Source organism: Arvicanthis niloticus, chromosome 9, assembly GCF_011762505.2.
Source record: "Arvicanthis niloticus isolate mArvNil1 chromosome 9, mArvNil1.pat.X, whole genome shotgun sequence".
NCBI lineage: Eukaryota > Metazoa > Chordata > Mammalia > Rodentia > Muridae > Arvicanthis > Arvicanthis niloticus.
Genome location: NC_047666.1, coordinates 56586448 through 56601271, shown reverse-complemented (window position 1 = coordinate 56601271; position 14824 = coordinate 56586448). Strand labels below are relative to the sequence as shown.

The 14824-nt window shown below is 46.3% G+C and overlaps 1 protein-coding gene across 30 annotated transcripts in view; it reads left to right on the top strand.

The window, feature by feature from the left end:
* The window catches only part of Cacna1c (calcium voltage-gated channel subunit alpha1 C), a 610552-nt gene that overhangs the window by 541978 nt on the left and 53750 nt on the right, over nt 1-14824 (top strand). For all 30 annotated transcript variants that reach the window (XM_076940415.1, XM_076940412.1, XM_076940413.1 and 27 more), the window contains 3 exons: nt 939-1140; nt 2622-2780; nt 3362-3472. In XM_076940415.1, coding sequence (XP_076796530.1) covers nt 939-1140; nt 2622-2780; nt 3362-3472 — 472 coding nt within the window. The remainder of the gene's footprint in view (nt 1-938; nt 1141-2621; nt 2781-3361; nt 3473-14824) is intronic.

Genomic DNA, 14824 nt, shown 5'->3' with positions numbered 1-14824 from the left:
CCTACCCATGTGTAGCTGACAAGGATAAAGGTAGATGAGAGGTCTCTGTCTGATTAGACTCTGTACCAGTCTCCACAGAGAAAGCCTTGTCTACATTAACAGTCTCAAGAAAGAAAGAGATAAAAGCCACGGAACCAGTCCCTATGCAAATGTGATACTTTCTCTACTGGACCAACTCAATGGTCTTTGTACAGCATTACTGGTAGCAGGCAGTTGTCCATGTGGTGCTCTTTATATCATTGTTTAAATACCTCTGTCTCCATCTAGAAGTGCATAGATGGGGTTTACCATCATATGGCAAAATATAAGTGATACTCAGAGAACAGGCATATACTAGAGTGATTACAAAGGAAGAGAAGGAGATCATCCTGGTCCATGAAGAACAAGCTCAACTGGTCCATAGCCCAGACTGAAATGGATGGCAGACACACACACACGCACACGCACACGCACGCGCACGCACACGCATATTCTAAACTACTGTGGGTGATGTGAATAATCTGGAGAAATGTTCATTTTATTATATCTAAATAAATTTCTTTCTCAGATTTACTTTTTCTTTGGCCTCACCTTCTTTGATCTATGCCAGTTTACAAAGCTGTTTCAATATTTACCAGTATTTCTGGACTTGAAATTGGGGTCAGTGATGAATGTTACAGTTCAATAGCTCTTGATGGTTTCAAAGCACTGTGTATATATTATATCAGCTGCCCTGTAAGTTAGGAAAGTAGGAAATTATCATTTCCACTTGACAGTTGCAAACTCGGTACCAAAGAGAATCAGTGGTTTGCCTGGATGGGACTTGAGCCCAGACACTCTGGCCCCAGCCTGGAGCTGTTTCCTTTGATTGCAGGGACCCCTGGGAGCAGTGGTGCCATCATCTTATGGAGGTGACACTGCTTCTCCAGGTCACTCTGTGAGCCTATCTCCTCCTGTAGGCTGCTGTACCGCTCCATTGACTCCCACACGGAAGACAAGGGCCCCATCTACAACTACCGTGTGGAGATCTCCATCTTCTTCATCATCTACATCATCATCATTGCTTTCTTCATGATGAACATCTTCGTGGGTTTCGTCATCGTCACCTTCCAGGAGCAGGGGGAACAAGAGTACAAGAACTGTGAGCTGGACAAGAACCAGGTAGCCTTCTGGGAAGGAGAGGAGGGAAGTAGGGCCCACATAAGGATGGGCGGGTTGCAGTTGCCCAGGACCCACTCAGAAGAGAGGCTAGGGTCTTTGGAGGGACATGTGTGGATACCAAGGTCCTTTGTCCCGCCATCTAACAGAACGGGGTGTTTGTTCCAAACTCCTACAGCAGAAATATGAATCTTGCATTTCTCAGACCTCACAGACATTAAATCCTCAAAAATCCCATGTCTGGAAAATGTGTTCAACCATCAAATATTTGTTAAGGTTTCACTTAGCAACACTTTGTTTCAGGCAATGTGGAAGAAAGAAATTTGTGTCTTATCTAGAAATTGGAGCATTACACTATGCCCAAGTGTGTACCATTGATGATGGAGAAAGAAACCAGGACAGTGGGGGACAGAGAGCTAGCATTGGGCAGGAGAACAGTTTTAGAAAGTCACTTAGATGGCTTCTCAAGCAAAACATAGGTCTGAGCAAGGGGTATAAAAAGAGAGTCTTAAATGAGAGTGGTATGGTGGCATGGAGGACTAGAATATGTTCTGTTAGCTTATGGGATGGGCTAGCAACTCCCCAGGTGAGTGATGTGCTGTTAGGATTGGACAGAGGCGTGGAACCCAAGGTTAGCTCCCTTTGCACTCCCAGTGGAACCCATATGGAAACATGCTCTGAGTAAAGCCAATTGATGAGGACACAGCCCAGTATGCCCAGCCCTATGCATGCCGGAAAAGCTGGACCCTATGTGGGCTTTGATGTCTGCTACTTGGGGTTAGATTCAGTATTTGGACTACTGTGTAGACTTAGCGTTGAAACAAAGAGAAGAAGGGAAGCCAATTGGAAAGTATAGATGAGGCATGACCTAACGTCAGTTCATTGTAGTGAAGATGTGAAAGCAGGAGGTTAGATTGGCAAGACTTAGGGATTAGGCATGGAGGCCAAGGGCCAAGCAGACTGGAGTTGCTTTCTGCTTTCTGATTTGGGGATTTGGGTGTTGTACGCAAAAATTGGCTGACATTTTCTGTTTTCCCAAGATTCTAGTTAGAACAAGAATTCCTCTCCTGACAGTTCTGGGTCTTCTAATTTTGTAGGTACTAATCAGTAAGGAAGAAGGATGCAAGCTAGAAAATGACAAATTAGGCAAAAGATACTCCATGGAGAATCTATGCATGGGGCATAACAAACAAGACTAGCTATGAGCCAATCAGTTTTTATCAGGCACCAAACACTTGCTGAGCCACGCTCCAGTCATTACTGGTTAGAGAAAAGGAGCTGGGCTTCTTCCTTACAATCTAGACGGGATTTGGTGGTAAGGGAAGCCAGAGAAATCAACAGCATGTTTCACATTAATGTCACAGCTATGAGCTAGAGCCCAAGAGTGTCTGTGGTTTAACACACATCCTACTTTTGACTGTCATGCGTCCTCCATCACCTTCACTCTCTATCCATGTATGTTTATTCTCCCTTGCTCCTTCCAGAGACAATGTGTGGAATATGCCCTCAAGGCTCGACCCTTGCGAAGGTACATCCCCAAGAACCAGCACCAGTACAAAGTGTGGTACGTGGTCAACTCTACCTACTTCGAGTATCTGATGTTCGTCCTCATCCTGCTCAACACCATCTGCCTGGCCATGCAGGTCAGTCGACAGCGGGGTTAGCCTAGGGAAAATGCTGAGGAAGGATGTGGTAAAAGGAATTGCAAGGCCAGATCAACTGGTCACCTACCTGCGGCTGGGAAAGTAAGAGACAGAAGAATGAGGAGGGGGGAAGGTATTGCTTCTAGGGGATAAAGTTCCTCTGTAACCATACAAAAGAATCCCTGAGGCCCTGGATTGATAACAGAGAATAGAGGAGTAGAGACCCAAGAGAGTACCCTTAGAGTCATCATCACAGGCATGTGGCATGGAGGTAGATTCAACACCTACCCCTACTACAGGGAAGTCAGTGTGTAGCAGGGCTCTCAAGCACCAGAAACCCTTAAAAGTCATCATGGAGTCATCGGAAACTCAGATATCTCCCACCCCTGATATCAGAAAGAGTAGGAAAGGGAAGAGTTTACAGAGTCTCCAGAGTCCACTTGAATGCCCTGAGGATGGCTCAGGGAGGATCTCTGTAGAAATGGGAGCATCTGAGAAGGTTGGACAGAAATGTTAACAAGCCCAAGGACGTCGGGTTCCTGTTGGCTCTTGTTCATGGGTTTCTCCCTCCCTCCACTTAGCACTATGGCCAGAGCTGCCTCTTCAAAATTGCCATGAATATACTCAACATGCTTTTCACTGGCCTCTTCACGGTGGAGATGATCCTGAAGCTCATTGCCTTCAAACCCAAGGTAGGCCTCTGAGAAAAAGCTGCTTGATAGGATGGGGTGGGCGTGTGTCCCCTGGACAAGGGAGGTAAAAGGGGATCTTCTCAGCGAAGGCTCATCCCTTCTCTGAAGAGTGCTCTAAAAGACACAGTGGCCAAGAGGAGAACCAGGCCAACTCCTTAAAACATAGCCTTACCTCATAATCTGGCCCATGACTGGGACACACAAGAAGCAGATTCCTCCATGAGCTGAACTGCTGTCTTTCTATGAGCTAAATCCCAAACTTTCTCCTTCCATTTTCCACAACTGGCAAGCCAAACTTCTAACCCAGCCCCCCAGATCTAGGAAGGTCCCTGATCCCCCCCCCCCATGTCATTTGCTAGGCAGAATGAATGCTTGTTAAAAGTCCAGTCCTCGATTTGTCTGCCGGGGGTCCAGGGCTCCATGCCACAGGCTCCTCCACAGACATATTGCCATTGCTTCCTCTGTCCTCCAGCACAGGAAGAGCAGTTGCCTGCAGATTTTGTCTGCGTATCACTTTTTACGAGCAGCACCTCTTCAAAGAGAGGAGGCTGGCACTGTCTGAATGAGGTGGAGCTGACTACCTGTCACTCAGCCTCACTAACCCTGCCCACTGTCCCAGGTGACATTGGAGCAGGCTAGTAGAAGTGATGTGCACTGTCCTTGACCTCCATAGACAGGCCAGAATCCCTGGCATTCGCTGGCTGGGACTGACGGCTACTTGAGAGGGCAGGTGTAATACCAACTGTAGCTACCCTAACACTTCCTGGAGGGTAGCAAAAGGCTGGAAGATCACACATAGAGACTTGAAACATTAACCCATTTTCCAAGCTTCCTCTCCTCTTCCTTCACCAGCTTTACCAGATGTAACATAGAACAGCAAGTGACAAAAAAGGCAGGTCTTCAACTATATCCTGTTTGTTTGACTTGGCCCAGGATTAACTGGTTGTAGAATTCCTCCTGGGCTGTTAGCATCTCTGCTGTAGGGAAGAAGGAAGTGACATACCCACAATCTTAATACACAAGTATTAAGAGAGGGAGCTGTTATGTTCTCCATCACATGAACCTGTTCACAAGGATGCTTCCATGGAAAAGACTCTGCTGGGTACTTTTCAGAAAGAGTAGAGACAACCTTTGAGGCACTTAAAGATAGTACATACAGGCTCACAAACGCTGTGTCTTCCTTGCAGCCACAGGACACCTCAGGATCTTTCATACTTTTCAAATACTCATGAATCAATCTCATTTGGTATGATGGTAATAACTGTGTTTCCCTACCTCCAAGAAGGATATATGCTCTTTATCATATTTCTTTCCAAGTTCAGACCATTAGGGGATAAACTGTGCCCTGGCCTGGAGAAGACCAAGTGTTGTGGCTGTCTTCTACGGGGCCCACAAGCATTGCCACCCATATGTTGCCCTAGTCCAGGTTCTCTGCCTGAGAACATAGAATTGTCACCCATGGCATCCTGAGCCAGACCAGGAGAGTGGGACCGCTAGGCTTCAGCCTCAGTTCTCAGCCTCTAGGGAGCTGTCATCACCTTCAGTCATCCCACAGTGGAGTCAGGCATGTTCCCGGTGTCTGAGGTAATCTCCAGAGCTTGCCGTGGACTTTCTGAATCATGTCTCTCTAGCATACACAGTGCATCAAGTCACTTACTCTGGGAAGCCTATGAGATTGACATTCTCAGGGGCCTTGGCCTGAAACACACATTGGTATATCCCACAGATGAAGGAGCAAAACAGTTCCTAAGACATAACCAATTAGGTTTCCTACTGTCTTCAATACCAGTTTTTCTGTCCTGAGAAGACAGGGTAAAATATGAGTGATATTTCCTGGGTGCAGAAGAGAGCTATCTCACAGGGCCAGATAATGGAAAGGGGATCTCTTCTATGAATTCTTCAAAAGGAACCCCAACAATAGAGGAGTGAAGACTATTAGTGTGGGTGACCAGAGACAGTTGACTAGTTAACTGAGAAGATGAAGAGGAGCCTGGTCGCCTACACCTTCATTAACTGCATTCTTCACTGGTAAACAGGCTAGAAAGTGTGCCCTTGAATTTTCAGGCAGCATACCAAACAGAAATCCTCATAACTCTGGTATAAATACCTACCTCGAGTTTGTCCAAGATCCATGGAGTGAGTGGCTTCTAACAGACCTGAAAGACTAATGGCTTCTGGACTTTTACCTTCCCTGATTGTGTGGTATGAGTGAGTTCCCTGTGAAAGGACGGTCAACAAGAACAGAGAAGGCGGATGTGTTAGTCAGCCTGGCATTATAACTATAAAGTGCCTGGAGCAACTTGCTTACAACATAGTTTTGAAGGCTTGAGTGTAGGATGCTCCCATCAGTACATTCCGGGGAGAGTGGTAGATGCTGGCAGGGTTGTGTATAGGAGTAGTACAGTTGCATCTGTAACCAGGAATCAGAGCAACTCAGCAGGCTGGAATCCTACAATTCTCAAAGATCAGGCCTTCGGTGATCTATTTTAGCTTACCTTCCCCTTCCCCTTCCCTTTCCCCTCCCTCCCTCCCTCCAACCCTCCCTACCTCCTTCCTTTCACAAGTCTCCATTTGCTGGAGATTCCACCCTCCTCCAATAGCACTTCTCTGGGGACCAAGCTTTTAACACATGGTCTTTTGATGAACATGTAACATCTAAACCACAGGAATTGGCATTACTCATAGTTGGGACTGTGTCATCTGGAGGAGTCCCTGATTTGATTTTCCTTGCCATATCCTCTTTATATCTGATTGGTTGATGGGTTGATCTGTCGGCCCCGCTTCTTTCGTCCATTTTCTCTACAGTGATTGACGATGGTGATCTTTTCTCTGTTTTCCTCACTACTCTATGTAAATTGAATTTACTCAAGAAAAGTCTCTGCCCTGAATCCAGCTGCCCAACTCCATAAATCCATACTTTGTTCATACAAAAAACCATTTTAAAAAAAAGAAATGTTGATATACACAAATTTAAAGACCCTCTGCCTCCCAGAATAGCTTGGAGAATGCATGGGTGATCCAAAGAAAAGGGTAGGTGGCTTGAACACCTCACAGAGGAGTGCTGTCCTTAGATGTAGGGAAAATAGGCAAAAGAAACTTGCATGATATTTAATTCTGTGTGAGTATGCAGTTGCAGGTTGGGGTAAAGGTTTGTTTGGAATGGTTAAAAGGTAATTAAATGGTTGTTTAATTAAATTATATTCCCATCATGACCTGGAATATGTCAATAATTACAGAAAATTGACAATTTTATGAAAAATGTCCAGTGTCTAAAAATATAGCAAAGGAAAACTAAAATCTTATAGCAACGATTAAACAAAAATTGGTAACAGAAAAGATGCGTTCCCACACTGGAAAACTCAATTGCTAAAACATTATTTCTCCTCACCTTTACATATAGATTTAAGACAATTCCAATTAAAATTCCAAAGGAGCCCTACTCCAGCAATACAAGCAGAAGACAAGGATCCACACAGCGGATCAGGGCTTATTAGGATGAGCCTCCAGGGTCAAGGTTTCTGCCTGTATGGGCAGCTCTGACCTAACTGTGGAGGGCAGCACAGGATCTGGTGAAGGACAGTGTAGCCACAGACATTCCAGTCTTAGCAACAGGACTCTGTGCCAGGAGATAATGTTGTCATTAAATGCCTAAGATTTGCTGTTGACAGAGGTTCAGCAGGAACAGCAACTCAAGACAAAAGTTAAGGCTGCCAAGGCTGCACCACAGTAGGTCTAGGATGGCGTTAGTGTCTCTAATGGAAGGCTTTTAACCTCTCTCCTTCCATAAGGTTCTCATCAGGACTCCTCTTCCTGAAACTCACTCTACCCTCCATGGCTAGAGGCATCCCTAGGGGAGGGGGGCTGTTGTCTTCTAGGAAGTCCCTGGGCCACTGAGTAGGGGACTTAGGGACCAGTGTGTTGCTACTTAGTAAGGAATAGCCTGGTGTAGAAGAAGAGGAGGCGTTGTCTACCAGAGCCTCCTGGAAGCTTAGCAGTTGTGCAGACATCTTCTGATGATGAATCAGCTATTAGGACAAAAATGAATCAGCTATTAGAGAAGGAATGAAAGATAGTTCCAAGCCCCCTGGCTTGCCCCTCGGAGACTGGGCTGGTGCAACAATTCATTGAAATTGAAGAGAGTAGGGAGAGGCCAGCCTGGAGGAGCTTTGGGGATGTATTGGGTTTTAAAAGCTATTAAAATCTGGAACAAGCAGTCTGGACAGGAGATCTATTTTAGTAGTTAGTTCTACATATGGCCCTCCTAAGTTGACACTCCCAAGAGAGCTGCTCTGGACTCTCCTCTTCCCAGAGAGAATATGCATGATGAGCTAACAGGTGGGATACTGGGGAGAAGGAAATGGGTTGAGAATTTCTGGAGGCTAAGAGCTAGGATAGCCAAAAAGAGACAAACCACTATGTCTCAGGCTGAAGGGCTGTGTGAGGGAAGCCAGCTACAGAGAAGAAAGGGAGAGTGAACAGAGAACCGGGAGTATGCACTGCTTGTCCCCAGGAACAGGAGGAGACCCTAGATGTTCAAGTCCCCATACTAGTCACCTCTGTGAGTGGTTCAGAGGACTGTGTTTCCTCATAGTCACCTTGTCCTAGAAAATTTAATTTAAAAAACTTCAGGAGTAAGTAAAATATTTAAAAAAAAAAAAAAAAAAAAAAAAACTTGTAATAGCCTCCTTTTTAGATGAATGGTCTTAAACCCTTTCTGGACTTACAATTTATTTGTCATGATAAATATTCTGTAAATTTCCAGACATTCAACATAAACTGTTGAAAATACAGGATCTCTTAGCCATAATCTAAGTGAAAAGGGTTGTGTATAGTAAAAGATTCATTCCCCTCAGAAGTTGAAGACAACAGGAGAGCAGAGGTATGGGACCTTAGACTAAAAGCTGAAGCTGCAGCAGGCCAGTTTTATTTGTGCACGGTACCGACATACGTGTCTTTCTGAAGACATGTGGCTACATCACATGTAAGGCACAGCTAGCTGCCCCACACAACAGGATATGTGGTATCCCTAACTCTGAAAAGCTGGTCTGGCCACCAGGACCTATGTACCTCTACCCAGTTTCACAGCGCCCCCTGGAGGCAGACCAGTGGAACAAAGAGCAAGGTGGAACTTCATAGAGCCTCTTAACTGAATTTAGTTGAAATCTGTTTACCTCAGCTTCTAAGAATCACAGTGTCTTTTGCTGTCAGTGAAACCCATGGGACCACAGATTTGCCATACGTGTCACTTAAAGAAATAAAAATGGAAAAGAAGAGGGAGGAGGGCACTGGCTAGGACATGCCACAACCCCTTCTGCTACTTCTGGCCTCATTAGGAGAGCCCAGTGGCCTGTGGGTGTACAGCCAGCCCTGGCTTGCTTTTTCTTGTGGCAGCTGATTGGTAAGCAGGCATTCCCCTGATTATTGTTTATTTATGGTGTGCCCACGGACACCTGATGTGCACAGTGCCCAGCAGACAGGCACAAATGGGCTCGGCAGGAGGGGCCTCCTCGCCACAGCTCTTGTACCCAGAGATTTGCATATTGTTGCAACATTGTGACAGGTTTCTTTCCTGCATGGTGCTTTTGCCATGAATGATAAAAAAAAAAATAATTATATGACTTACATAAAGCCTTAGTGTGGGAAGGGAAGTATTAGCTATTACATTTAATTATTTAATGTGGAAACGTATTCACACTGTGTAAAAGCCCAGTGGGAAGGTACACTGTGGTTCCCTGTCTCTGATCCTGCCACTGGAAAAGAAACTGAAAGCATGAGAAAAGGGATTCCCAAACCCAGAGGGTACTGGGGCATGAACTCAACCCATGCAAAACAGTGGCCCTGTCTGTGTACCCATAGAACACCAGATCTCCTAGGCAGGAAGGGCCTGTAAAGCAGGAGCCTTCAGGAACTGAGGCAGTCGTGGCAGCAACAGTGGGCATTGCGGACTCCCTCAGAGGCAGACCTTGTATTACTTACCATACCTGACATTGCACAAACTTTGAATACCCACAGAGGCATGCGCAGTTATTATTGCTGTGTTCTATGTAAGTGAGCTAGGGCACTGAGAGATTAGAAAGCTTGCTCTCAGCCCTCAAGACCCACATGTGAAAGTGAAAGTGAAAGCAACCCACCATTTCATTTGTGTCTTATTATGAAGGTGGCGCTGGTGGCTGGATCTAATGATCTTCATAGCATCATGCCTTTAAAGTCAGGCAGGCATGGGGCCTAGGATCGGGAGATGGTAGGATGGTGGTTGGGGAGAGCTAATAAAGGGTGTTAAGCAGGAAGGAGCATGTCTTGTCTGGGTTTTGAAAGCTTCCCCAAAGCCTGTGCTATCACACTGTTTAGAGATCTGCAGCAGGTCCAAGCTTTTTCACTCAGAAAGGGCAGCCTGCTCTTCCTCCTGTGCCCACAGCCACTGCAGCCAGAGCCTCTCTTACTCAGAGACTGTAGTGCAGTGTGAGCTTGAACCTGAAGTTCTTTGCCATGGCTGGCTCCATGGATACAGCCTTCAGCACTCTAATCTGAGAGGAGTCTTGTGTATAAATCTGTTCATTTATTCTAGCATGGGTAGGGAGAAGCAGCTAGGAGATCCTCCAGTTTACCTAGACATAACTAAGGTGGGAGAAGCCACTGAGTCCCCTGAGAGGAGCTTAGCTGATAGCCCCAATTCCATCTGCTCCAGTGGGCAGACCACCAGCTCTGGGGGTTGGTTTCAGGTCTATGGACTTCATCTTTGCAGTCCTAGGTTCTTGGTAGGTAGCCCAGATCATGTGTGATGAGATGAATGTATCAACGCCTTCCAGTTTTTCCAATGGAACTCCAGGACAGGTGTCTATGAGAAGCACACATTCCTAGGTCTATGTGCTCCTCTCGCCATCCTCGGAGTACCCCATCATTGTCCTAGCCAGTGCCTCTTCAAAGCAAGGACCCAACCCTTGCCTGCTCTTGCCAACTGTCCTACAGTAACAAGCTCTCTGTGTGGGAAGCTGTCCAGAGCTTCTGAATTAGCACACCACAGGATGAGCCTGATGGGACCACAGAGGTCTTCACTGCCTCACAGGCTGTAGGCCATGAGCAGCTGTGTGCTTGGTCATGCCTTCTCCATTAGACGCCGCTAATCTCCGTGATTAGTTATGTCTAAGTGGCACCCTGATGTAATGCGATTTATATTATCTCTGCTTGGTGTCAGTGAACCATTGATTCCATGATATTCCATAAGATCAGCCCTTCACAGACACACTGAGGCTTTGCCACCACCACTGCTGTTTCTGGCTGGATTCAGCACCTCTCCCCAGTTCATCTAGTTTCCAGCCTCTCGGTTCCACAGCCCAGGACCCAGAAAACCATTGGCTCTAGGAAGAAGGCTCATCCTGCTGTTATGTCCATACCCTCAGCACCACCTCACAACCTGCCCTGTCCAGCAGCGCTTCTCAGCTTTCTCCAAACACTTGCTCCCCTCAAGCCGGGAACCTCTACTCCCTTTGGGGACCCCAGGTTGGGTATAGGCCATGTTTTGTCCCTCTCATTTTAGACCCTGTTTTGCAAGGAGGGTTTGGCCACTCCCTCTGGTCTCGTGTTTCTTTTTCCTGTCATGGTTCTGTGTCATTCCAGAATCCTGGAACCCGACTTGGAGTACTTCACATTCAGCCCCACTTCCAGCTTCTCCTCCTCTTCCTCTTCCTCTTTCTTTTCCCTCTCTTTTCCTTCCTGTCTTTTTTTTAATTCTTTTCTTGTTCTCAGTATCCCTATCTCCTACCACTCATGTGTTCTGTGACTCCCTAATCCTGCCACCCGCCATGTGTTCTATTTCTTCCCAGCCTGCACAGTCCCCCGTTTCCCACCGGCCTGAAATGGCCTTTTTCACCACAGCCATGCCCAGCTCTTGCCTTTCACATAATTCCTGTGATTCCTGGTGTGTTTGTCATCCATGTCCCATGGTGCCGAGTCTTCACCCGCCCCCATGTTTTGTTTTTAACTCATCTTTCTATCAGAAGTCTCACATCCGGCCTCAGCTCAGATCTCCCATAGCTTTCCTAGGTGTGCTTTTGTGGCCTGGGAGAGAACAGTCCTGGGTGGTCGGTCCATATTAGGTACCAGGAAAGTCCTGGCTTCCTCCTTGTTTCTTTGCTTGGCTTTGCTGGGCCCATATAAGATGATGAAGGTGGGCAGAAGGGAACATAGAAGAGAAAGCATAACAAACAGTAGGGAGGACCTAATCTTTACCTTAAAATTTCTATGAATAAGTATCATAACCTTGGTATACCAATGAAAGTATGCACAGAGGGTTTTGTGGCTTCCTGCATTACCACCATCTGTTGTGAAGTTTGTGCCCATTCCGATGGAGGAGGCGTCTGGTCTGGGCAGAGGAGAAACAGAATCCAGGATTCTATAATGATGTATATCTACAACCTCATCTTACTCTCTGTATCAGAGATGGCAGCCCCCCTGGAAGCCCAGTACTCTTCTCCACAAGCTTCTGGCCCAAGAATGACCACATCTCCTCTGGCTTGAGCAGTTGTTTCCTAAGAACTCGGCAACCTACTGTCTATAAGAACTTGAGTGTGATAAGATTAAGCTATGACAACCTGCACACTGTCACAATGTCAACACTGCCTGCCTGACTGCTCTCAAGAGCATCTCGAGAATAGTAACCAGATAGATGGCGAGCCCAAGAACCTTCAGCTTCTTCCTGTTCCTTCTGCGTGCATTGCTTCTAGATGCCTGGTTTTGATTTCCCGTTTTGCTCAGCCCCACATGAAAACTGAGGCTGTGCATGCTACTTAACAATGAGGTCAGCAGGTTGACTCTAGCTAATGATGACAAAACTTATATGAATTTAGAGCTCCCTCCAGATTAGGTACTGGTCTGAGTGCTTTGTGTGTGTGGTATCTTATGTAACCTTAACGCTATGTCAGCCCCATTTGCTACATAGGAAACAGACACCGAGTTCAAGCTGTCTGCTCACTCTTAATGCTATAGTTTGCATCTTGACTCTGTTGAGATGCAGTTGGATCTTTAGAAGTAGGGCCCTAGTGGGAGGAAGTTAGGTCCTTGTAAAAGAGTGTCCTTGAAGTATAGAGACCCTTTCTGTTTCCTTTGCGTGATCACCATGAGATAAACAGACCTATTCCACCACTGTGAGCTGCCTCACCAGAGACCCAAAGCAGCAGAGACAATGCCACACACTAAATCCATGAGCCCAAATCACCTTCCTCTCTCACTGATTCCCACATGTACTTCGTCATGGCGATAGGAATCACACACACACACACACACACACACACACACACACACACACAGTTGCTCAGTTAGAAAGTAGCAGCATAGGATTTAAGCCAACTGCCTCCAAAGATCACTGTTAGGAACGCTGCCTGTGTCAACAAAGCAGGGCTCCCATGGCATCACTGAATCCAGGTACAACTAATCCAAAAGAGAAGAACATACAAAATCCTTGTGCATAGAAAATGTGAAAGTTTTGTAGTCATGTTTCCTTCCTGGGAATGATCTGATGAAGCAAATGCTAATTAGCCGTCCATCTCTCAGAAGCTCCACCCAGGGGGAGGAGGCTAAAAAGCAGTGATCACACTTTGACAGTGGGGACCATGCCTAACTTTCCCCAGGTAGGCCAGAAGGGAGACCCCATATTCTGATCTCATGCCAAGATGCTGGTAATTTGAAAAGGGGAGGCCACTCAGCATGTAAGATGTTGTGGGAGGCAAGAGCAGGCTTCTAACTATATACATACCGTCTTTTCTGCGTGCATCTCTCTTCACTGGCTCTGAGGAGTTGGGAAGTCAGAGGTTTGGTTTGCCACTTCTAAAAGAGCCAGCACAATGCTCTGTAGCCTTGATATTCCAACTATAGGGAGCCCACTCGCCCGAGGAAGATTGGTGGCAAGTATAAAATGGTCCTGGTTAAACTGATTTTATAAAAGAAATGGTCTGTGTCTCTGACTTTCCTCTTTTTTCTACTCCCAAGCCCCAAATGCTCATAGAAAAATGAAGGGTGGGGGAAATGGGTGTGCGTGCATGCATCTGTGTGCATGCATCTGTGTGCATACAAAAGAAAAGACAACTCTTTCACACCAGAACATATAGAAGAAATATTCTTCCAGACCCCTCATATAAGGATTTGGCCAGGTGTCTCCCTTGAACAACCAATTTATTACCAAACTGGTGGGTGTGGGCTTTGTTTCTGGAACTGGTGTGGGGCAAGTAGGAGGTAATGGTTCTTGAAATAGTGGAAAGAAGAAGAAAGCAACAAAAAGAAGAGACCTTGAAGCTGGATCTGAAGCCATCCTCAAGGTCCATCTGAGAGGAACAAGGAATAGAAGGATGAGAATGTGGGTCTGTAGGTCAGGGTGAAAAGCTGCCTCTTAAAGGGACTCTCCACCCTCAGAGTTGCTCTGACCCCTCTGCATTCCAGCTGAGCGTGTGGGTGCCAGGACTGAGAGTTCACCAGAGCCTTTGGTAACAAGGGAACTCAGTTTCCACACCCAGCAATTTCCACAAGGTAATTTGCTAGAGGACAGCGAAATCTATCAAAAGCCCCAACAGCAAAGCCTGGACAAGCAACCAGGAGGTGGGATTAATCCCAACAAGCCTAGCCAGTCCAGTGATGTGCAGCTTCAGCCAGTGGGGAAGGTGATGACTAAGGGTCATTTCTTTCTCTCTGAACATAAAAGAAGAAAGAAAAAAATCAATCCAAGAGAATGGATAAACAGAAATGCAAAGCTGGAGGTTGACGGTCCCTTTAAGTCTCAGCCCCTTCCCCTGGTTTGTACTAGCAGATTAACTATGTGTATATGTGCTTTTCACCATGGAGCCCACTCTGCCGTCCTCCTTCTCTCTCCCCAATCAGAGGTATTACAGACCATGGCCAGTTTACCCATTTGTTGCAGGTCTTTGGTGGATGGAAAGATTCCAACTTCTCTTCATTGTCTGAACAGAGACTCCTGCCCTCCTCTCCCCTCCCATTCCATACCCGAATAACATTTGCTTGCCACGTTTTCTAGGTTGTTGCTGAACATCCTATGGTTTTACTTTTGGTCCTGTTTCTCTCCCTTCTCTTCTTTGACCTCTCTTCCATTTTCCTTCTGAAGTAGCTCTATTCCCAAACAAATGACTCACATTTATAGATAGTCCCCAACATTTTTCCAAGATCCAGTTTTAAAGCATACACATATGTAGGGTTCACTTGGGAGATTCACTCCTACCTGCCCTCTCCCAAATTAGTGTTCCTGTCTACCCTGAGCAGTATGTAAGAACCCAGGCGTGCACTAGTTGTTTTCTGCTTAGAGCATGAGACGTAGCTAGAAGAGAGAAGTCCTTCACTGGGGCTGACCCTCGT